Genomic DNA, 24,830 nt, shown 5'->3' on the forward strand with positions numbered 1-24,830 from the left:
ATACATGCCATGAAGATTACAAGTCTCATGTTCACATTGTGCTTATTGCACTAAATTGCTTAACAGGGTAAATACTCCCTAAAAACATCTCATTAAGAAATATTAATGGCTTGTTACAATTCTGGGATCGCAACCATGGTTGGAATGAAAACTAGCAAACACAGGGTGTTCCCAGGACTGAGTTTGAAAAGCACTGGTCTATATGGACCGAATGGCCTATTCTTGTATCATTGTACATTCTTATGTTCTTATGCTGTAATGTACAGTACATAAATGTCACACACAGCTCTCCTATAGATGTACTAAGGGGAAACGTTTTGACAAAAGAAAATGTACTGTATCAATACCCCACTTTCAGACATTTCTCCTTCAAACAGGTAATACAGTCTATCATTCACACATCATCTAGATTAAAAGGTTAGCATTAATAGCATAATGTTCCATTTAAATCCTGGAAATGCAGTAAATGCTTTTGACCATGCCACAGCATTCAAACTAGCACCATTCATTTAGAGCTTTCTGGCAGTGTTAGCCTGACCCAACACTATGAACTGAAATCCACGAGTGTGCATCACATTGTACAAGCACAGCTTGAGAGATACTGTACCTACTCAACCTGTAATCATTTCTCTGAAAACCCATGAACACAAACACTGCGTGCATTCGCAAAACAAAAAGAACACTGAATGCCCACATTTAAAAAAAAACTTAATTTCATGTAATTCTTTTTATAAACAGCCAACTGATCTGTTAGTTCCAATCACAGCACTAAACACTTGTCTATGTCTTAACCAGGAGCCAGCATGCAGTTTAGAATGGGTCTACTAAATGTTGCCAAATGACTGGCTTAAATGGCACTGTCGCTACCAGCTTTTTAATTACTTCAGAGACGGCTACATGTGTAGCTTAATTATATAAAAAGGAAAAAACTGTTTAAACTGCAAGCAGCTGTGGAATGAAAAGAAGCATAGACGAAACAATCCAATTACACAACACAATACGGTCCGGGGTATGCAGTGAAAGGCAGAGCAGTCTGCGGAGTTCTCTCCTTTCATGCGACGGCTTTCGCTCAATGACCGTACACAGCTGGCCAGATGCCCATTTCGGCAGCAAAGAAATCGTGGGGTCCGGAACTTCCTACCTTCCGATCGGCTCGGATATCAAAGTGCTCAGTCAAAGGGTGCCTCAAACAAGGCCCTTCCACACCCCTAGGCAGGGGTGGGCAAAATTCACCAAAATGAATCACATGTCGTTGCAAAATAGCTCTAAAATAAATACATCTAGACACCACAATGAAAATGGCTGTGCAGGTGGCATAGAGGTATGAACTATACAAAAAAGAGGCAAGCAGCCTGTGTTATTTATAAACTTCATTCAAGCAGATACTGTACACATTTCAAATGCATGTATTTTGTCTCGAGGAAAATGGGTGCCAGTCTCACCTCTGTGCCCAAAAGAGGGGTCCTGGACGAAGGGGAGGGGGTTTGGGGACAGGACCACCACAGAGAGCTCGCAGAAGAGTACCCCAAACACGGCCGCTGTCAGGCCCTTCCGCTGTGTCTGATTCAGGAAGTTTACTGGACTGGGGGACAAATAACACTCTGCAGACACTGCAGACCGACCAGACACACAGCTCTGCAACACTGAAAGTTCTCCCAACCAGTGAAGCTGAAACATTCCAATTTGATGCATCGTCTAAAAATTCACCAAATGGGGTGTGAAAAAAGGACAAAACTGTGGTACGGGAAGTTTTGTACAACAATATAGTTCCTGTTAACAACTGGAGCCTCCTGTAGTCAAAAAGCAAAGAGGACAGAAGGTGTGCTGGAGTGGGGCACCTGGTGAGCCTAAAGAATCTGTGGTTACTTCCCACCTACACCTCTAAAATAACGGTAGTGTTCTCAACTACAGGCTCAGTTGTGAGGCTTGAAGACAGGCCTTTCTTTTAGACTTCAATCACATTTTTTATGAGGATTCAGCATTCCAGATGTACTGTAGGAGGTGACATTCTAGGGGGGAGTAGATGTTTGAGGCATGTAAACAGGCCCCATGTATTTCCAAACAGTAACTGCAGGAAGGGGCCTAACCGCAGTAGGCCAGGAACAGCCTGGCTCTTGAGGAGCCCTTACCTGAATAAATCTGTGACACCTTTCCGATGGCTTGGATTCCTTTGTCTGGCCAAGACGATGAGGATCAGCATCACTACAAGCTGGGGGACAGCAGAACAATGTATCTGCTCTCCACATTTTACATCAGCACACTTTAACCCACACAGCTCACAATCAATCCCACAGAAACTTATTTATCGCGCGTATTGTAGGACACTTAATGTTACATATAGAATGTGTTATTTGTAAAAAAAGTTTTCAATTAATATTTTTTTTTAAATACCTGTCTACACAGACATGTACACAATATTTGTAAATCTGTTGTCCATTACCCAGTGCCTCCCCCATATTCAAAGGGTGCACAAAAAGGCAGGTTCTACATGCACAGGAGATCTGTGTAAAGATGAATCTCTCCTCAGTGGATATTACTGTCAAGTATATCAGGGCTTAGGTGTGGTGCCACTCAATACAGACTGTAATTTAGACGGAACATGCTTTTGTGACTATATTGTCAAATAACATTATGGTACAGCAAGATTTAACAAGACAAAATATTTGCCAACAATTGTGAAATTTCTAATTCAATGTGTGGTTTCTTCACTTAATCAAGTTTTTAAATTTTGTGTCAAATACATTGGAATTAAAATAAACGAAGGTTGTCAGAAAGTGCACCAGATCAAGGGTGTAAGTGAGTATATTAGATGAAGGGTGTAAGTGAGTATGTCAGATTAAGGGTATAAATCAGTATATCAGATGAAAGGTGTGAGCGAACATAGATAAAAGGTGTGAGTGAGGATATTATGCATTGTAACATTCAAATGTAATGTAAGTGTAATGTATATTAGATAAAAGGTGTGAGTAAGTCAGATGAAGGGTGTAAGTGAGGGTGTAACTGAGTGTGTCAGACGGAGGCAAGTATTTTTGTGCTCACAGAAATGGCAGAGATGCATATGTGGAACAGCTTGTCGTCGACTGTGGGGTCGCATGGCAGAATGACCCTGAGTGGTCAAAATATGGGCAATTAAGAGGAAAGACAACATTAATCCACTACAAACATTACATCATTTAGTTGCTTTGTAGTACATTCGTGTATGTCATATTGCTCTAACCGCAACAGCACACTGCTCAGACCAACTGGGTGCACCCACGCAGCAAGCAGTTCTGTAAAGTTCTCCTTATTCTCTGCCTGCTGTACAACTCATCCATTTTGGACAACAGCAGATCCACCACTGGATGTTTCAAAATGAAATGGCACATTTAACAGAGCGGGCTTTCATGCGACTAGCAGAAAGAAAGTCCGCTTTTCTACAGTAGGTAAAGAGTATACTGGCATGTGGGTAACATTGGGTGCTGGCACACTGACACTGGGCCCCAGGCAGCCGTTTACAAAAAGACAACACCCATGGCAGCTTGCAGAGACTTCCACTGCCAGCGTGGCTGGCACCCTCAATACCATCTTAGGTGGGCAGGTTCTCCCCTTAAAGAAAGGGAAATGGATATCCTATCCTGGGCACAGAAACCGCATCAGACGGCATATCTCAGAAAGATCTGTGCCTGTCTCCATCAGGAGATTATCATGAGGGAACTCTACCACATTCTACCGCAATACTGTCAGACAGGGCCACACATGTATTGTTCGCTTAAGGGCAGAAATGTCTGGTTCAGACAACAGGAGCCATCCTGCTATTTTCCACTCAGATGAACAGCAATGCTGTTCAACCAGGGATGATACTGTGCAAGCTAGCATCTCCTTTCACGCGAAAACTTTGTACTAAACAGGGTAAAATGTCTCACGAGTCAAAGGGCAACAGGGGGCTGAGCAGCATTAACAAAATGAATGAACTTTAGCATGGCAACAGGGAACACTGCCAAGGGAGAAACTCTCTCATACACTGCAAAGGACATGGTGGGCGTGCATGACCTCATGACCGTTCAGGACTGGTGATTTCAGATTTCCATTTTAGTTCCATTTGACTAAGTTGACTAAGCACAGCTCATGCTAACCGGTATCTCAGAAACATGCCCAACATTCTGACACAATCTGCAAAGCTTATCCCAATACCCCAAAACAAATAAAAACATGTAATTCTCATCAAAACCTAAAAAATTAACAAGATTTACTCAATGAAAGCTTTGTAGACAAATTACGTGATTCAATTATTACACTACTGCACATGACTTGTTTCAACAATGTAGCTAGCATTGTTTATTTTATGTCTCAATTTTCTGTGCGTTATTGAATATACAAATACATGGTCACTTGCACAACTGAATTATTCAAAAATGACACGAGGGAGAAACTTGAAAACAGACTAAAAAAGGGCAAGTATATGCAGAGTCACCATATTCTGCGTTAGTTTTGATTTTTTAAAAATCTCTCTGAATCTCCAGAAACAAATTAACAAGAAAATAAAACCGCAAAACACAGTCAATAAACTCACTCATTGCATCACCTAAGGTTACTCCCAAGTCATTTTCGTTTATTATTCCCCTTTTGAGCACCTTTCTTATTCCCACAGCTTATCCCACGCTCCTCTGGGTTATTCCCACACAGGAAGACTCTGAAGAATACTCACTCCACAGGGGGCTTGGTAGCTCCTCTGCTGTCGCTCCAGTCGGGGTAATCGTAGTATTCGTAAGAAGCGTAGCTTGTGTTCATGGTTCCTCCGTACTGTCTGTTAGATGTTAAATCCAGTGCTCCTTCAGCAACGATCCTTGGGGGGAGGGCAGGGAGGAGGTGAACCTGGGGAAAGTCGCCTGATGGGTACCTCACTCCTGGCTCTCGCACTCTGCTCCCTCTGAGCCACAGGTGGGGTCAAAAGATTTGTGGCTCCTGTTTCTTTCCTCCTGCTCGCGGAAGCCTTTGTGTCGCTGTTCCTGTGTAATTCTATCCAGGTAACCCTTTCCTGTACTCTCTCTATCCAGATAACCTGTTCTGGCAGGTTCTCTATCCAGGTAACCTGCTTGTGAGTCCCAGTGTCCCTGTTCCTGTTTGCACTTTCTATCCAGGTAACAGGTTCATGGGTACGCTGACTATCTCGGTATTTTGTTCTTGTATGTTCTCTATCCAGGTAACGTGTTCCTGTGCATACTCTCTAAATAGCGGTGAGGTACACCGCCTATTGAGATAACCTTTTCTTTTAGTTTTCCTTAATGTAGCTAATTTTTCCTGTTCCCTCCTGTGCTCTCACTCAACTGTTTTCGTCCTGCTGCTGTGCCGGAATGAAGCTGGAGGTCTTGTGCTTCTACGCCAGGATCCTTCTGAATACAAGGATTACTGAGTCAGAGAAAGAGGGAAACAGAGAGGGAGAAGAACGGGGGTGAGTGAGTGAGTGAGGGGAAAGGAGGAGAGAAAAAAAAGGGAGAGAAGGAGAGGCATGAAGCAGAGAGAAAGGGGAAGAAGGGGTTGAGGATGGCAACATTCCAGGTATAGGCAGCCAATATCCCTCATCTTATTACTACCTTCTCAGACATTCTGTGGGAGCCAAGGCTGAAGAAGGGAGTGTGTGTGTAAATGTGTCTATGTGCGTGTGAGTGGCGATGAAGAAAATCAGAACGTTTGTACGGGAAGCATACACAAAAAAAATTATAGAATGATGAGACAAACAGTTAGCTCACATTCTCAGACTCCCTTCAACCCACTGACCCCCTGCCCCCGCTTCACACACACACCTCCCGTCCAAGTGTCTGAGCTCCCGATGCCATGTCCACAGGGCGCGTTTGGCAAACATACCTGAGCCTCAGACGATATTATAACTATATATTATATATATAGTTATTATATATTATGCCTTTGTGTTAGAGTTAATACCTGTAACGAGCCAAACCAAAGCAATTAAACTTTATCCAAGAGCTCCCACACACGCTAGCATCTGCAAAGCAGCCGACTCAGTTTGGTCTCCACTGCATAACTCTCCCCGCTTCTTGACCTTGACAGTGGAAGAGCTTAGCTATTTATCTTCTACAGATAAAGCAATTAAGATTTGAGAACAATGTCTGTTTATTGACATATAGATAAATGTGTTGCTTAACTTCACACTGTTTTTGGTATACTCAGTTGGGACTTGTTATGTTACTGTTCCATTCTCCCCACACGCAGAGACATCAAAATGAGATGCGTAACAGAATCAATTATCTGTCCCCTCTTCCTCACAAAAAATAATTGGTTTTGGTTTCTTGTAGCAGATTATTTTTGTGGGAGTGTACTGGCTCCTGTCCTTGGTGTAAGACATACATCAGCAACAGCGAGATGATTTTGCTCTGGACAGAATTTTCAATATCCAAAAAGTATTAACACTTTTTCCACACATTTTTTTGGTTTAAGATTCTAGATTTGAAATCAAATTATGAAAGTGAAAGAAAACTATCCCAAAACTTTCAACGGTTTACAAAAAAAGGGTTTGAAATTAAAATTTTTAAAAAGTATTTATACCCTTTGTAACTGCAAATTCCCCCAAAATGTCACAAAATTAATTAACTAGTGGATCACCTGCTTACAGAAAAACTGAAAGCAGTTGATCCACCAATAATCCATTAACAATTTGTGTGACTTGTTGAGGTTCCTTCTCTATGTAAGGTCCCACAGCATGGTTGAGACTTTTAAGAAAATATGTAAAATGAAGAACAAAGAGCATTCAAAGTAAGCCAGGGATATAATTGTGGAGAATCACACATCTGGGAAAGGGCACTGAACACTTTTCAAAGCTCAGGGTCAACCTCCCACACTGCTTAGAGATCATCCCAACACGCTAAACTTTGTTGCTGGAGAACAAGGGGGCTTCTTGGAGAAGCTACTATGAGGACAACTGTGACTGAATAAAAGACAGAAGATATTGGTTGTGATGATATTGGAGATGATTTTCACGGGTCAACAATCTCCAAGGGGACCTACAATATGAGCAGCAAGGAAGAAGCCATCACTAAAGATCCTATATATTTGGTTGCAAAGGCTTTTCAAAAGGTCACCTTGAAGATACTGCAGGGACGTGGTAAAATGTCTTGTGGTCTGATGATATTAATGGGGAACTTGTTAGCCTGAATGCAAAGTGATATTTGAAGCGCAGATCTAAAGCAGCCCCCCAACCAGGCAGCCACATTTTAAACTATGGCGATAGTAGCAACATGTTATGGGAATGCTTTTCATCAGCAGGGACTAGCAATCTTGTCAGGATTGATGGGTAGAATGGTACACAATAAAAAGAAAACCTGGATAAAAACACTTGCGCCCCTCTGCGAAATAATTCTGGGAAGAAAATTTGTCTTTCAACAGGACAATGATCCAAAGCACACTGCCAGAGCAACACTCAAGTGGCTTCAAATTAAGAAAACAGATGTTCTAGAACGGTCCAGTCCTGACCTTAATCCCATCGAACATCTATGACAAGACCTGAAAATTGCTGTTCATCACCATTTACCCACCAACTTGACACAGCCTGCACAGTTTTGCGAAGAGGAATGGGCAAATATAATATAGGTTCATTTGAATTATTAGAGCCCTTAGTTGATCAAAATCATGTTGCATTTATTTACCGTTATAAAGTGATGGGGGATCTCAGCCATGAAATGGTTAGAGCCATAAAATACTGAGTCACTGATAAGGCATAATAGCTCTTCCACTATTGTCATTACTTCTAAATAATCTTACAGAATTCAGCAAATTCCTGTACAGGCACAAGAAAAAATCAGCTGAGGTGAAAAAGAAAATGAGTTAATGTTTAGCCTTGTTTCCATGAGCAAAAAATTGCATGACTTAGGTCACTGCTCCTGCACATGTCAGACATTCCAGACACTTCCACATGCTTCCCTCCAGTCTCATCCACCACAATCAGTATGGATGATTACGGACTGCTTAAATACACTTAACCAAGGATTACTGGCCAGAACTTCAGCTTCTCAAAAAATGCAATATGTGAAAGCGCTTAAAGTCAAGAAACAAAACAATAATTCAAAATGATCAATAGGGGAAAAGTTAGTTTTTAAGACAGGATTTAAGGCAGTCAATCCTGACTTATTGAAAAACAATTATTCCCATCTATTAGTGATAAGAAAAATGGAACGCTTGCAAATAAAGTCTAAAATAAAAACTTGTGTCTTTGAGCATGCTATCACTTTTGATTGCTACACAGCTAACTAGTTAGGACTCCAAAGGCAACCAAAAGCCTATAAGGCCTGTAAGGCTAGATACTGAAAACTCTTTTATGCCCACACCAAGCTAGCAATTGAACATACTAAAATAATCTGTGAAGCCATTTGTCACAAACGTGGTGCCTATGATGTACAGTGAACAGCGTTGTATAATTTACACAGGGTGAAACCAAAATGTATAAAAATACCCTCAAATAAAAGCTGAAGATGTGGTTTCACCATATGTCAATTATTTAATTACAAATTTAAAATTGTGGAGTACAGAGCTAAATCAAAAAAAACCTGACATTTTCCCAAACATTATGGAGCTCCCTGCATATATGCTATCGCTGACAGTGTTGTTATATTAATATTAGTTCCGCTAGGAAATACATGACCTGTATTAAATACAAAGCATAGTACTTGCTCTTCATTTAATTAAAATAATACAATGAATGGCACATTCAATGTTAATTTTCAAATTCATTTTAAATTTATGATTAAATTTGAGCATGTTATCACTTTTGAGTGCTGCACAGCTAACTGGCTAGGGCCCACACCTGCCAAAATGTTTTGGTAACACTGAAGATATACTGTCCTGACTCCCAGATACTGAACTAAGCATCATACATCAAAGGCTAAGGATTTATGTTCCCCATTATGGCTCCCAATCCCTCATTATCATGCAGTGACCATGGGGAGCAGTTGTATCAGACATGAAAGGAAAAGATAAATGACCACTGAAAGGGTCAGCTGGGCGTGCCCAGACACAGCAAAAGAATTTACTGAAAAGATAGTATTAAATATTATTGTTACGGTAAGCCACAACCTCCCTAGATGTGAAAGCTGACTCATCAGATTACTGGAATAAAGGAAACTGTGTGTCACACATACAAACCGCATAATGATTAAAATGTACTAATGAGAAGGCAGGACTCCTGTGACTCAATTATATATACAGCGAGCTCCATAATGTTTGGGACATATATATATATATTTGTCTCTATTACTCCATATGTTTAGATTTGTTATAATTAATCCACATGTGGTTGAAGTGCACATTCTCCTCTTTTAATGAAGGCCATTTACACATTTTGGTTTCATCAAATATCCACACACTTCATAAAGGAATCATAACGTTTGGGACATATGTTATGTAAATGAAAGTGGTCATGTTTAGCACTTTGTCACATATACTTTTATCCTTTGCAAACATTGATGGCTTGAAGTCTGTGACCCACAGACATCATCATGTGCTGAGTATCTTCCCTGGTGATTCTGTCAGGCCTGTACTGCAACCATCTTGTTTCAGGGGCTAACTGCTTTAAGTTTTCCCTTCAGTATATGAAACACATGTATGACTGAATGCAGATCAGGTAACTGACTGGGCCAATCCAATCAAGAATGTTCATGTTTTTGGTTTTGAAAAACTCCTTAATTGCTTTAGCAGTATGTTTGGGATCACTGTCTTGCTGTCAGATGAAGCGCTGTCCAATGAGTTTGGAGCCATTTGTTTGAACTTGAGCAGATAAGATGCTTCCACACCCTTTGGAATTCATACTACTGCTGCTACCAGCATTGACATCATCAATGAAAACAAGTGAGCCATCACCAGTGGCAGCCATACATGCCAAAACCACAACACTCCCCACGACCATGTTTCACAGATGAGGTGGATACTTTGGATCTTGGGTAGTTCCCTCTGGCCTCCACATTTTAGTCTTGCCATCATGCCGATAGAAGTGAATTTCATTTGTCCATAAGACCATTTTACATTTTCCAACTCTGTAGGCTCTTTTAGGTACTTCTTAGCAAACTGTAACCTGGCTATTCTATTCTTGCGTCTAACTAGTGGTTTGTATCTCGCAGTCTAGCCACAGTAGTTCTGTTCATGAAGACTCCTGTAGACAGTATTCACTGACACATCCACGCCTGCCTATGTAAAAGTGTTTCTGTTATGTCAGGTAGGTGTTTTGAAGTTTTTCTTCATTATGGTGAGAATTATTCAGTCATTAACTGAAGAGGTCTTGCCTTGGGCTACCAGTCTGTTTGTGATTACTGAGCTTACCAGTGCTTAATTTCTTCTTAATTATGTTCCATACAGTTGATTGTGATAGGCCTAATGTTTGGCCTACGTCTCTGACTGTTTTTTCTTATTTCTCAGATACAATGGTTTCCTTGACTTCCATTGGTACAACTCTGGTCCTCACGTTTACAAACACCAGAAACAGACTCCAAAGGCAATCAAAAGCCTAGAATCAAGGGCAGATACTGAAAGCTCCTTTATGCCCACACCAAGCAAAACACACCGGAATAATCTGTGAAGCCATTTGTCCCAAACGTGGTGCCTATGCTGTACACTGAACATTGCTGTAATTTCTACATGTTGAAACTAAAATTTATTTTACAAAATACCCTCTAATATGATGTGCACTATAACCACACATCAATTGTTTTATTACAATTTTAAATTGTGGAGTACAGAGCGAAATCAAGAAAAAAATGTCTTTGTCCCAAACATTATGGAGTTCACTGTATATAAGCTATCACTGAAAGTGTTGTTATAGGCTATTCATATTAGTCCCGCTAGGAAATACATTACCTGTAATAAATACAATGCATAGTACTTGCTCTTCATTTAATTAAAATAATACATTGAATGGCACATTCAATAGTAATTTTCAAATGCATTTTAAAATTATAATTAGTCACAGCACATATGACCACGCCTGCCTAATTGATTATAATCACAATGGTCGCTATGGCCTTTCTCGTGCACCTAATACCCATGGGGGTAATTCACCATCTGGCTGCGATGAAGGAAATACAAGCCATTCAAACGTGTTTTTGCATGGAAATAGAGCGCCTTCACCACAGTGAAGTCACCTTAACACATTCTAGTCCTTACCTTTCCATCTATGGCCTTAAACGTTTTCTTTTCACGTTAAAACCCAATACATAGGCGTCCCATCAAGAAAGGAAGCAGAGAACGTAGCTGTAAAAAAACAATGTTTTTTTTCTTCTTCTGATGCCACACTGGCAGACGCCGTTGTACTTACACAGACCCATTACAGCTCGTGAATTGAACTTGATCGCAACCGAAGCAGGTGTTTTACTTTCCCAAGATTTTAAATCTACGGGCAGCACTGGCGACGAACTTGTCAGTACAGGCTACCAAACATTCTAATCTATATCGTTCTTTTGAAACCCACAAGGCATTAACATTCCATCTAAAAATTTGATTGAATTCAGGACACAATAGCAAATGTGGACTCTTTTAGATCAACTCGTATTTTATTACATAAAAAGCAGAAAAAGTAGAAAAAGAGGACTGCAATTAGGCTAGGGCCATACGGATGAGTTTATTCGTATTTTTCAATGATTGATTTGCCTGTGCATTTGCCACTTGGCTGAAGCGTAAACAAATATGCATCATAACTGTATAATAATCCTGATTAAATATTACACTATCATAATGAAAAGCAAAAGAAAAGTAACGTTTTTAAAATGTATTTTAAAATTATACATTTTAAATAGCCTATAATGGCTTAAGTAAAATTGTAATTACCTTCGACCTCTCGATCTTGGTGTTTATCTTCTTGTCAAAAGAATGAATTCATTGTTATGGTTGTTTTAAAAATATTGTTGTTTTGTTTGAAATTGTTAGTCATAACCAAAGTGTGTTTGCGCAATGAATGGCTGCTACATTGCCTGACGATTAGTTCCAAAGAATAAACAGGGCTAAGGAAACTTTTGACAGCATGAGGCTTCACACTATCTGAACACTTAAACACAATCTATAGCGGGACTTTGAACCGTATCTATAGCCCAGTGCCTGTGACTGTTGTGGATTTATGTACTGACGAGAGCGGAAAGCAAGCGGTAACTTGCACCTTCAAGAGCTCTCCGCATACCTTGCTTAAGTTAAAATATACCGCTTATGGTTAACCAAGTCAATATTAACAACGGAAATACATAAGACTGTGAAAATAAATACAAAAAATATTATGGCTAAATCAGAGCTGGTTCCACAACAGTACTTTGTAAAGGCACTCCTGCAACGTATACAATGCTTGTTAGCACCAGCTCGTTTGAATTTGCCTATTGTGTTTGCTTTTAATCACACTGGGATTGGCTTAGTATCCGTAGCTGCAGCAACATAACAAACTAAATGAGGAAACTTCAGAACACAAACCATACCACCACCAAGCAGTGACTTTTTATTTGCTTACTTCTATTCCCAGACCGCTGAAATTACTGTACAGGTAAGCTAATACTGACTTATTGCTGTTCTATGACATGATCTGACATGACAATATTGTGTGTAGTAACCAAGCATGGAACTATGCCCCTCTGTGTCCTCAAATAGTCAAATAGTGTTTTCCAGCGTTTTCTCGTCTATATTCTGTTTATTACCATTGTGGAGCTCATCATTGTACTGTATTTAAAAGTATATGCTGGCTGTGTTGGCTACTGTGAACCCACACCCTGAGCTGTCAAGAGGAGGATGGGCTCCACTTTTTGAGTTCTTATTTATGAATTAAGGAGAGTTTCCTTGTCACTGTTTCCCTAGGATTTATTTTGTGGGGGCTTTTGGCCAGGGTATTCTGTGAATCGTACTAAATGTTAATTGCAGTGGGATAATCTAGTCTTTCAAGTATTGTTTAATCTGAGTTGTGGATATCAGTGTCTGCTGGCTGGTACCAAACATCCAGACAAATTTTTATCACAGTCTTAATTGAACCAAATCTGTCACCCTAATGCTTGAAATGGGTAGAAAACCCACAAGATCCCAACTCTAAATTCATGGAACTGTTCTGCAATCTCAATACTTGCACTGCAACACCCCCTCTCCCCTAAAAACCATTTCTCAGTTCTAGTCCTGGGGTGTTTCAGCTGAGCTCTCAGACACACTGCACTAGATCACAGTAAAAGAAAATTATTCTCCAATTTGAAGTTTTGTTAAGGCCCAAGAAGTAAACAATTGAAAACACTATAGGATATAAATTATGAAGAAAGAGTGTTATTAAATAGTCATTCAGTAATTAGGTAAATAACCAGGCCTGGTTTCTGGCAGCTGCTGAGAGAGGGTTCCATCATGCAGAGAAGCCATCTGAGGATTGAGGAGAAGGAGCTGGATTTTGAGTTCAAGGTGGTGACCGTACAGTTTAATGAGCGTGGTCGCTACATCCTGACGCTAACCGTGGAGAACCCTCTGCTGGAGGACTCCAGCGCTGGGGTGCAGCTGAGGGTAAATGATGAAGAGGTCCTCCACACCAGCAGGGGCAGTACTGAGCCCATTCAGCAGGGAAACCTGGATGAGATCTACACCTGTCTGCGCAGCAAGTTTGTCTTCACTCTGCCTAAAGGTACAGTAGAAGCCCTTTTGGTCCATTCCTTTTCCTTGCGGTGTCCATCCACAGGGTTCCTTAAACCTGATCCTGGAGAATCACACTTTCAAATCAACAATAATGCTTGTGTTTTCCAAAGAGATCTCCTCAACTGTTGGCAGTTCATGAAAAACTGTGACAACCATGGGGTTAGATTATACGCTCACCGGCCACTTTATTAGGTGCACCTGTTCAACTGTTTGTTAACGCAAATATCTAATCAGCCAATCACGTGGCAGGAACTGAATGCATATAGGCATGTAGACATGGTCAAGACGATCTGCTGAAGTTCAAACCAAGAATCAGAATGGGGAAGAAAGGTGATTTAAGTGACTTTGAATGTGGCATGGTTGTTGGTGCCAGACGGGCTGGTTTGAGTATTTCAGAAACTGTTGATCTACTGAGCGGCAGTTCTCTGGGCAAAAATGCCTTGTTGATAGCAGAGGTCAGAGGAGAATGGCCAGACTGGTTCGAGCTGATAGAAAGGCAACAGTAACTCAAATAACCACTCGTTACAAGTACAGGTATGCAGAAGAGCATCTCTGAACGCACAACACGTTGAACCTTGAAACAGTGTGGGGGATATTTTCTTGGCACACTGTGGGCCCCTTAGTACCAAATGAGCATTGTTTAAACGCCACAGCCTACCTGAGTATTGTTGTTGACCATGTCCTTCCCTTTATGACCACAGTGTACCCATCTTCTAATGGCTACTTCCAGCAGGATGACGCCATGTGACAAAGCTCAAATCATCTCAAACTGGTTTCTTGAACATGACAATGACTTCACTGTACTCAAATGGCCTCCACAGTCACCAGATCTCTGGTGGAACGGGAGATTTGCATCATGGATGTACAGCCGACAAATCTGCAGCAACTGCGTGATGCTATCATGTCAATATGGACCAAAATCTCTGAGGAATGTTTCCAGCACCTTGTTGAATCTAGAATTAAGGCAGTTCTGAAGGCAAAAGGGGGTCCAACCTAGTACTAGCAAGGTGTACTTAATAAAGTGACCGGTGAGTGTATTTGAGCAGTTATGTGATGCAGTTGAATAGCCTTGATGTTTTCCATTGTTGCCATGATAACATGGCCTAAGTAAATCACTGAGTCAAAGAAAGTGCCATTGAACTCAATCCAACATTTTAAACAAAGGCCCCAGTCAATGAAAGAAATACTCAAGGAGTCAACTGACACTGTTGGTGAGAATTTAATTGTTGGTGTGCAGTTCACTTATACCCAGAGAACTTCACACTCTGAGCTTGTCAGATAGAGTAGGAGGTGCCAACAAAGAGTCCTTTGCAATCTCTTAAGCTTTCCATTACATTTAGGAAGAGATTTTCCTAGTCTCTTCCTGTCATAGAATATTGGAAATGGTAATTTTGCCATTGAAAGTCAAGAACTTAGAATACTATTGTTATATCTGATATACCATCAATTACTCAATAAAAATGTATTTTACAATTACCTGGGTCCATGCTGCTCCAGTAAGAGCTATTGGTGCTTTTTCAGTGAACAATATGACATTATAAAATTAGCTATTTGTATTAGAATGCTATTTTCTTCATCAGTTTCCTAAATGATATATGGAAAATCTGGCATTCCCTTTAAATACTTTAACCAACATTAATGCAAAACAAATACAATGCCTGAAATCTGGATTATCCTGTAATTTAAACCTCTCGGTTGAAATTTCTCTGTGCCCGTTAACTGCCAGGAAAATGGAATCTGTGTGTGAATGCGTGTAGTCCTTGCAGTTTTAATTTATTTTGCCGTAGTTTATAGCCAGCACGTAGTGCTGTCCCCATTTTTGGTGAGGATGACTTGTAGTGTAGTCACTTTACAGCCGAAGAACTCTCATTTCCAGTAGGAACTGCCAGCTGTTGATGGGGGTGATGACACCACATTTACATTCTATTATCAGCATGCTAATCTTAAACGTCAGCAGATGTAGAGAACGTGAATACTGTCTGTGCAGCTAATGTGCAACCACAGGAAAAAATATATGTTTTGGCATCACACTGTGGTGTGCTTGTCTGTACAATTGCGTGTGTGTATGTGTGTTTGTGTGTGTGTGTGTGTGTGTCTGTCTGTCTGTCTGTCTGTCTGTCTGTGTGTCTGTGAGTGTGTGTGCTTTCATACAGTATGTGCTTGGCTTGTGTGTCTGTGTTTGTATTTGTGTTTGTATTGTATGTCAAGTATGAAATATTCTAAATAGCATGAAGTAGTCAGTACTTCATACTAAATTTTCTGAAGCCAGCAGATGAGCTTAATGGGGATGGTAGTAATCGTTGATAATGGGTATTCTCATTTTGTTCGCCTCATGCTGTAACCTCTTCCATCCTTTTTTTAAGGCTTCTGTAAAAACGACAAAAACCACGATGTGCGCCTGCGGGTGGAGGCTGTGCGCCTGACAGACTCGCAGTCGTCCGCGGCGGAGGGGGGGGGCGGAGCCCGAGCGGGCGAGGGCTTCTTCGCCATCTTCCCACGCACCGACGCGCCGCGGATCAACCCGTTCGCCCGCCGGGATGAGGAGCTCTACCGCTACAGCGGGATCATGGCCCTGCTGCGCGTCCACGACGACTACCTGGCCATGCACTGCGGTCGGCTGGCCTACGCCGTCGCCTTCCACGAGTCCCGCCCCTCCCCGTCCCCTGCTGATGATGTCAGAGGCTCGGCACGGGTGGACGATATGTCCGAATGGAAGACGCCCAGGGCCCCCTCCCCGGGTCCCTCCTCGATCCAAGTGCCCCCGCTGGTTTTAGGGTCTGCACAGCTGCCGGACCACGCAGCTGCATCTAGTGATCCTGCCCAGCCAGGGGACCCCAAGACTGCTCGTGTGACCCCTCATCCTTCCCCCCGCCCTGCACCCCAGGTGAAATGGGCCCTCTCCCCTTTAATAACAACGATAAGCTGCTCATTAAAAAGCATCACCTGTGAATGAACACAAGTCTTTATAACCTTGTATGCGTTAATATAATAATCCTCATTTGGGTGCTGTCCTTTTTTATCAGTGGCTCACTGATTTAAAACAATAATGTTTTATTATGAAGAGTAAAGTATTTTGATTGGTTCCTTCAGAGCTTGGCACTCTGCATAGTGTCTTCTGTGACTTGGTGTGTGTTCCACAGTCCCACCTGAAGCCTGAAATAGAACCAGATGCCAAAATGGACACCTCCACTGAGGACCTGCCCACCTTTCCCAGGAATGAGGCTCCCTTACCCTCACAGAGGCGACCCCCCGTCCTGACCCCCACCCCAGACAAAGTGCCCCGCCCCCTTCATGAGGACATTGACACCCAGAGCCCCCGGTTGCTTCCACCCACGCTTGTGAGTGATGCTTCTGCCTGCTCTCTGCACAGATTTAAAATATTTTGCCGTTACATTTCTGTCTGCATACTTATTGTCATAATGTTTATAATTATAACCTAATAATTCTATTAATAGGCCTACAGCCCTAGCCGAGGCTGTCTGTCTGTCTGTCTGTCTGTCTGACTGTGTCTACCTGCCTCCCTGCCTGACTGCTTGCCTGTCTGTCTATCTGTCTCTGGTTGTTTTTGTTATGAGTGAAATTGTCTTGGTTTCTAAAGGATTTTGATAAGAAATACATTTCTATATAAATATGGGTGCTCTGTATGTCTGTAGATATATAAATATACTGTCTGCCTATAAATTAGGGGTGATTGTCATACAGGCACAGAATGTGCAACAATGAACCTTGGAAAATGTTCTTTCTGACGTTCTACAGCAAGAATTTTCATTTAGCACTTTCTCCATGTTAACTTCGCCTTTCACACAAGTGGCACATTAAAAGATCAAAACCAGTTTTATTCTAATGTAATGATGCTGATTTATGAAGTGTGAGACATAATTATTCCACATGTAACATGCGGGTGTGCAGCTGAATGGCGCTTTTGACCCCCTAAATGAAGACATGATACCCAGAATTCTCTGGGGGCTGCTAGTCCTTCAATCTTTATTTCAGCCAATTGTGATCAATAAGCCTTGTGATGCTCAATTAGGAAATAATTGGATTTGCGTGTGCCTCTGGCAAAAGGAAGCAGTGAAGCTTATCCTTGTCGACGACCATAATACTGTCAAAAACCCGCGTCTCACCAGTCACCGTAATAATCATTTCTTTTATCATTCAAATTCATTCCATTTATTGCACAAACGAACCCCTACTCACATGCCTCAAATGATTATATTTTAATTATGTTTTGAATTGAATGTACATCAGACTATAGCACAGTTTAATATGTTTATTTGTGTAAGGCTACTGAAAATAACTTTAAAAAGTACATGCACTCCTTTTAATCCTTGTCAATTCCTTGGAAAATAATGATAATATAAAGGAATGAAAACGGAAATATTTAGTGAGATGCACTAAGGAAGACCATTTCGGTACACATCGGCATTAATTATCACTCGGCACAGTAAATAATTGTTATGATCCTTTGAGTAGTAGATTGTTTTTGAGTAGTAGATCAGTTTGCTATCAGTTTGCATCCTCATAAAAACGTTGAAGTCTGTAAATGCATTTCTATATGCAAATGAATTAAAGTAAATATTTAGAAATAAATTGTACGTATGAATGTTTGTACACATATCATTATATATGCTTGGCCTCACATCCTCTTGCTCTCATCCTGAGTTAATGGGCCTCTAACAGGCGCAAATTCCCTTGTTGGTTTTTCTAAAATGACAGCAAATAACTGCTACTAATAAATGTCATGAACGGCACAAATGAGCCTGTTCCATGTTCCCAGTGGCAGATTAATGCTGTTAGCATCTCACACACAGCAGACCGCAGGCGGAAGACATTTTAGGAGACAAGACCAAATTTGATTTAAAAGAAGGAAAAAAATTAAGAAAGGCATCTTTTTCTGAGTCCTGATTTAGTTCCTGTGTGTGATGCCAGTGTTCTGGTGGTGATAGAACAGATAAGCATCTCTATGTTGCGAAACCGGCTTACAGTGCCTTTTGCAGGAGAGCACGCACAATTGTCTTATCTGCAGTCATAATGATGTCCCTTTACGACTGGATGTTCAATACAGCATGGTTTGAGCTTATAAAACAGTTTGTGTGTTGTTCTCATCTTGAACGCAGCTCTGCTGGTGGTTTACTGTGTAAAATCTCAGCGATCATGAGATGCACAATTGAGGTGAATCGTTCTGCCAGCACAGTATGGAAATCCTGGGGTTGAGAGGACGGGGGTTTCGTAAGCAGTGTGTGTCTAAGCTAAAAGAAGAGGCAGTCAAGCTAAAGGGAAGTTAAACCCCGTTCTTGAATTTACAGTCCTGCGTGTGATTAGCTGGTGTGCAATTGAGCATGCTCTCATGCCACTATGCTCATTAGCAGCTGCAGGGGCTCTCTGGGAAGACAGGGTGGAGATGGACAGGGTGGACCGTGGAGCTGCCAAGCACTCCATACCAACATGTTTGGTTAAACATTTTACAAACACAGTAACACAGAATACAAATGGCAAACACTTGTATTGTGGTCGATTTGTAATCAGTCAACAGTTGGTGGAGTATGTAAGCCATAAGTGCAACTTCCAAGGTTTGCTAATAAGAGCATTGCAATTACTGCTATTGTATCACGATAAGTGGCATGTAACTTTTTCCTTTCAGCATGAAATACGTATTTGACTTCTGACAACCTGCCCTCGTAACATCGACTAATCGAGTGTTTTAACCAAACTACAGTGTCATGAGAAAGTATTTGCCCCCTTCCTGATTGCCTGTATTTTTGGAATACTGAATGGTTTCAGATCTTTAGACAAAATATATTTGTGGCAAACACGCCTGCCACAGGCCACCGAAGTGGCTTTCTTTGGGGCCCTCCAGCACAGAGACACAGGGAGAAGATGTTAAAACAGTCCACATTTATTCCACGAGGGTTTGGCAAGATGGTATAGCCAAATGAGCAGATGTTAAACCCTGTCATGACAGAGAGTCCTGGTGTGGGTGGGGATGGCAGATTTAACCTGTGCGTGATTACCTCACTACGCAAGTGCAGCCACTCCTGTTCTGTCCAATTAGCCTGGCCAATTATCTAATTCTTCACCAATTATCCAATTGGCCAGGTCTAATTAGCTTGACCCAGGGCAGGTGTGGCTGCTTAAACCAGCCATCCCCACACCACAATATTATTGCAAATATGCAATAGCTCTCGCCGTTGAGTGAGGTGTGCTTTGTTAGGGTTAGAGTGAAAACCTGGAGGATGGTAGATCTCCAGGAGCAGAGTTGGTTACCACTGCTCTACAGGCTGGATCACCTTTCCCTGTGGCACCAGTGGCCACTGTGTAACACACACACAGAAAAGATTTTTAAAAATTTTCAGTAGTATTAACAAAGCCATGCAGGACATTTTGCTTTTCTAGCTGTTTGTTGAGCAACTAATGTTAAATGACTCTAGATCAGTGCATTAAAACTGTTGTTTGTGGGGATTTGCCTCCATTGATGTGCCTTTAAACGTTTTAGACCATCAGGAGAGCATTTTATAAGCCAGGAATGGATAAGAGCCGCTGGAAATGGCTGTGTGTATGTGTGTGTGTCTGTATGTGTGTTTGTATCTCTTCATGTTGCCTACATGTCCTTGTCAAAATGCTGACAAAACACTTAGTGGCATATGCACTATGGTGACCATTTTGGACAATTCAGCATTGATTATTGGGGGGTGGGGAATTAAATGTTGGCTGTTCATAATATTTAGTGTTGGCATTTAAGCAGATTTATTACATTTGTGACACTTTCCAACTGACAAGAATAAGGGAAGTCCGATATGCACATACACTACATGGTCAAAAGTATGTGGACGCCTGATATCCAACATCTCATACAAAATTATGGGCAATAATATGGATTTGGTCCACCCTTTGCTGCTATAACAGACTTGACTCTTCTGGGAAGGCTTTATACTAGATGTTGGAGCATTGCTGCAGGGATTTGCTTACATTCAGACAGAAAAGCATTAGTTAGGTCAGGCACTGATTGGGTGATTAGGCCTGGCTTGCAGTTGCCTTTAAATTGATCCCAGAGTTGTTGGATGAAGTTGAGGTCAGGACTGTGTGCAGGCCAGTCAAGCTCTTCCACACTGATCTCGATTAAATCATTTCTATGTGTACCTTGCTGTGTGCCCGGGAGCATTATAATTCTAAAACAGGAAAGGGCCTTCCCCAAACTGTTGGGGAAGCACAGAATTTTCTAGAATGTGATTGTATGCTGTAGCATTAAGATTAGTCTTCACTGGAACTAAGAGGCCTAGTCAAAACCACAAAAAACACCCCCAGGTCAAGGGGTGTCTAAATACTTTTGGTCATATAGTGTAAATGCAAAATATGGGTTAGAAGGCCATTATGTATAGGATACGTATTTTGGCAGAAATTTGGGACAGTTGCCAACCATTGTGTCTGTGTGTATTTACAGTATAAGTGGACGCACTGCAGGACTTTCAGATGTAGCTGATCTTTGTAATTCGGTTCCTTGTTACTGTGCTTTAATTTCCATCAAATTGTTGATATTTATTGTTTAAATTAAACATAATTTAATATTCACAATTCATATTTCATACTTATGGTGTAATTAAGAACACATCCCCATGTGCATTTAAAACAGATTTGACTAATCTCTTATTACAGCCAAAAATAATTACTTGAAGCTTAAATACCTAGTGACAAGAAAAAATGTAAGGTATGTATACGTTTGTACACTGATAAAGCCAGTGCAAGTGTACAATTGGATTAGTTTGCTTAAGTTTCCATTTCTCGTTCCATTTTTAATTTAGAATGTAATTTATACCAGCATGTCTAATATAATTGCTATTAAAATGTGAGATTAGTGAGTTTATCCCTGAATAGCGGAGTTTTAGAGATAAAAAAGGAAAAGGCTGGGAGATTCAGGCTGTTCCTCATTTGTGGGAATGTGCATGACAAGAATAAAATTTCATTAAGCTGTCCGTTAATTACTGAATCCTTTGCTGTGGTCAAAAGACAGTTGGAAATGCTCTCTGAGCTGGCACACTCTGCCCGTTTACAATTTAACGGCCCAATTGGCGAAGCCATCCTTCAGTGTTCATTAAGCTCTCAATTGGATACTTTGTCATTTTCTATTTAGCTTTAGATTTCCTGCTGTGCGAAGGGATTGAAAGGCAATTTGCCTGTTTACTTTGGCATGCACACTTGTCTCGTGAGCAGACAGAGCCAGTTCAGAACTCTCTGGCTGTGTCGGCGCTTGTCTTAACGAGGGCAGCGATAATAAATTAGGGATAGGACATTGGCATTGCCATTTTACTTTGTAAGAGCTTTCCACCAATCACAGAGCATGTTGGTAGGGACAAACAAAGCAAAGCCAGGGGTAATCAGTGGATACTTTCTGGCTACGCTCTCTCTATCCCTAAAGCTTTCCTGGAAGTACTGTATAGCCAGAATGTGTAGCCAATCACTGTCAGACAGGGGTAGAACTTTTTAGGATTTTTAGCACTAGACAGTTGGGCTAGTGGCTTGAAATTTCCACTGTCATGTAGCCTCATGCAAAAAAAATTGTAGGCTAATCAATAGCTATATAACAATAGACTAATCTGGTACAAATATTACACTGACAGATAAAGAGTCAGTCTAACATGTTACCTGGATGGGAAATGTGTTATCTTATTTCTCAATTGTTACGCAAGTAATATTTCCAAATCTATGTGATGCTTTCTTGCAACTTTAGGAAGATGCAGGCTGTCAGGTTGTGACAATATGCCAATCACATCATTTGCGTTTGGGTTTGCTTTTCATTTGAACGTTGATGCAGTTCACATCGGTTGAAAACCGCTTGAATACTGCACCTTTAGGCTTGGTAGTGTGTGACATGGCAGAAGTTAGCCATTTTAAAGCCATAAACTTTCAGTATTATATACTTGAATAAGTATATTGGAGTGCCTAGGGGACCCCATCAAGGGGGCCACTCAAACATCACAGTTAATTGACTAATCATACAATTGAGTTTCAAATTGAGACATTTATAAACAATGAGTTCATCTAATATGGGGAGAGTCGGGAAGGAAGTAAACATGGATAGAAGTTAAAACGCTACTCTATGAAAAACATGTCTTCGAGCCAAGGGTCCTCACTCCTGCTCCAGGGTCTGCTGGCTTTTGTTGTTACTCATAACTTGAGTAACACAGCAATTGATCAGTTAAAGCAGTTTATTACACACTTAATCTGGGTCGGCTGGTTTCTTGGGTCTGAATTGGTCGCTGACCTTATGGAAAAAAAACAAAAACCAGCAGACTCTGGGGCTCTCCAGGACCAGGATAGAGTATCACTGCAGTAAAAAGAAAAATGCATCCATATCAAGTAGGGGTGTCCAATATTATCTGAAAACGGCCGGTGTGGGTGCAGGTTTTTATTTTAGCCCAGCAAGACACCTCATTCTACTTAAGGTCTTGATTTACGACCATGATTAATTGAAATGTGAATTTATTTTTTTTAATTGAACTTTTTAAATGCTAGTTAAATGTTATATAACTGCTCTTATTTTTAATGTGGACATTTCCCACTGCTTCTAACAAAACCTATCATGCCACAGCACTTAAAAATACTGCAGCATGCCCCCGGTAGTCTGTAATCAAACTGCATTTAACATGTGAGTGTCGCTTGTAAACGTTGCTATCAATTATCGTCTGTGCTTTTTTACTTTATGAACTCATTGAGGTGGTGCAAATGGTTTTTGAGAAGGGGCTGGACAAAGAGGCTGTTGTGGTCTCTAAATGGTGGAGGACTGAAGTACCGAGTGAGAAAACAAGGGGAGACAAACTGGTGGCCCTACTCATTATGCTTATAAAGTGCTAACAATAGCCGCGTTTCCACCAAAATTACCCGGAACTTTCAGTCCCAGGAACTACTTTACCAGGAACTAAAAGGTTCCTTCAGCCAATGGTTGTCTGCGTTTCCACCGGGGTCTAAAGTACCGCGAAGATTAGGCAAATTAGCCCACTGACGTTGTCGTCGGTCCATCTGTCATATGATTTCTTCTGTAACCCTATACTACCACCGAAGTAGCCTACATTATTTTCTAATAACCGGGACAGCCCGGAGGGGTTTATTCCACATATACAATGGGTTACCAACAATGACTATATATGGTTACTTTTGTATTTATTGATTTTCATATATCCTCTCAAACACATTCATTAACAGCAGAAAACATGCACACGTTGTAAACAATTTGCTGTTTTATTACTTTCTCGTCGTCAATTCCATATAGGCTAATCGCAAAATGACAAGAATAGAACGGAAACTCGGACTTGCGTGAAAATGTAAATTAGTAGTGGTACAGCCACCGTTTGCTTTCCTTCGAGGTTACTGCTAGCCGAGCAGCGAAGTGTGCCCTCCAGATGCAATCCATGCACCATAAATGAGTCCATAGTCTTCCTGGTCTTTTCGTGGAATTGAAAAATGGCAGTAAAATTGAGTAAAATTACGGCAGTCTGAAAAAGCTAAAGGGAAGATTACTAGAATTAACCTGTTATTTTACCCGGATAAAAAGTGCGGAAGGTGATTTCCAGTTTGCTTGTACTGTATCACCAATGTTAATTATGCAGCACTACCGCATACCTCACATAACTGTATCAAACGTTTTGAGTCAGTTACAACGGGCTAACAAAGAAAATCCGGAAGAAAATATTCAGCAACCGAATTAATCCGTTTGAATGTTTTGGTAGCCTACGTAATATGCTGTCCCAGCACGAATGCTTAGCATTTTATAAAACGAATACTAAAGCAAGAAAAGAACAGAAGAGCACACGTTATAATTCCAAGACGTTGACAGGCTATAACCAAAAGTAGGCTACTGCGCCGCATAACATACAAGTTTGATTTGAAGTTATTATGAAAATAAATTGGTTTGCCGCTGCATATTTTCAAACATGGCGGGTAATGGCGGAAAATAAATACAACACAAATGCTACGAGTACTTGACCAATCAGAAATGTTCAGCGCTGCAAGCTCCACCCAAAAGGTTCCTGTACTTTCGGAAAGTACTACCCCCGAGCAAGAACGTTTTTGTAAAACAAAGCCCCCAGAACTAAATTTAGACCCTAGTTCCTGCGGTGGAAACGCACTGAGTTCCTCAAAAGGTTCCTAGTTCCGGGGTATAGTTCCTGCGGTGGAAACGCGGCTAATGAGACCAATTCTACCACTTCATCTACTACATCTACTGCTAA

At 41.1% G+C, this 24,830-nt stretch overlaps 2 protein-coding genes across 4 annotated transcripts in view; one reads left to right on the forward strand and one right to left on the reverse strand.

Moving 5' to 3' along the window:
* Nucleotides 1-12,074, reverse strand: part of LOC135254950 (receptor for retinol uptake stra6-like) — a 28,970-nt gene extending 16,896 nt beyond the window's left edge. Inside the window, exons 1-5 of one of the 2 annotated variants that reach the window (XM_064335571.1) lie at nucleotides 11,800-12,074; nucleotides 4,685-5,385; nucleotides 3,040-3,106; nucleotides 2,130-2,209; nucleotides 1,443-1,582 (exon numbers count right to left, since the gene is read on the reverse strand). In XM_064335571.1, the coding sequence (XP_064191641.1) occupies nucleotides 1,443-1,582; nucleotides 2,130-2,209; nucleotides 3,040-3,106; nucleotides 4,685-4,767 (370 nt within the window). In that variant the 5' untranslated portion in view covers nucleotides 4,768-5,385; nucleotides 11,800-12,074. Of the gene's footprint in view, nucleotides 1-1,442; nucleotides 1,583-2,129; nucleotides 2,210-3,039; nucleotides 3,107-4,684; nucleotides 5,386-5,919; nucleotides 6,028-11,799 lie in introns of those variants that run through there. The other variant, XM_064335572.1, reaches the window with a different exon arrangement.
* Nucleotides 12,075-12,325: 251 nt separating this feature from the next.
* ccdc33 (coiled-coil domain containing 33) overlaps nucleotides 12,326-24,830 on the forward strand; it is a 76,463-nt gene continuing 63,958 nt past the window's right edge. For both annotated transcript variants that reach the window (XM_064335569.1, XM_064335570.1), the window contains exons 1-4: nucleotides 12,326-12,496; nucleotides 13,309-13,600; nucleotides 15,975-16,495; nucleotides 16,752-16,949. In XM_064335569.1, the coding sequence (XP_064191639.1) occupies nucleotides 13,330-13,600; nucleotides 15,975-16,495; nucleotides 16,752-16,949 (990 nt within the window). In that variant the 5' untranslated portion in view covers nucleotides 12,326-12,496; nucleotides 13,309-13,329. The remainder of the gene's footprint in view (nucleotides 12,497-13,308; nucleotides 13,601-15,974; nucleotides 16,496-16,751; nucleotides 16,950-24,830) is intronic.

Source organism: Anguilla rostrata, chromosome 5, assembly GCF_018555375.3.
Source record: "Anguilla rostrata isolate EN2019 chromosome 5, ASM1855537v3, whole genome shotgun sequence".
Lineage (NCBI taxonomy): Eukaryota > Metazoa > Chordata > Actinopteri > Anguilliformes > Anguillidae > Anguilla > Anguilla rostrata.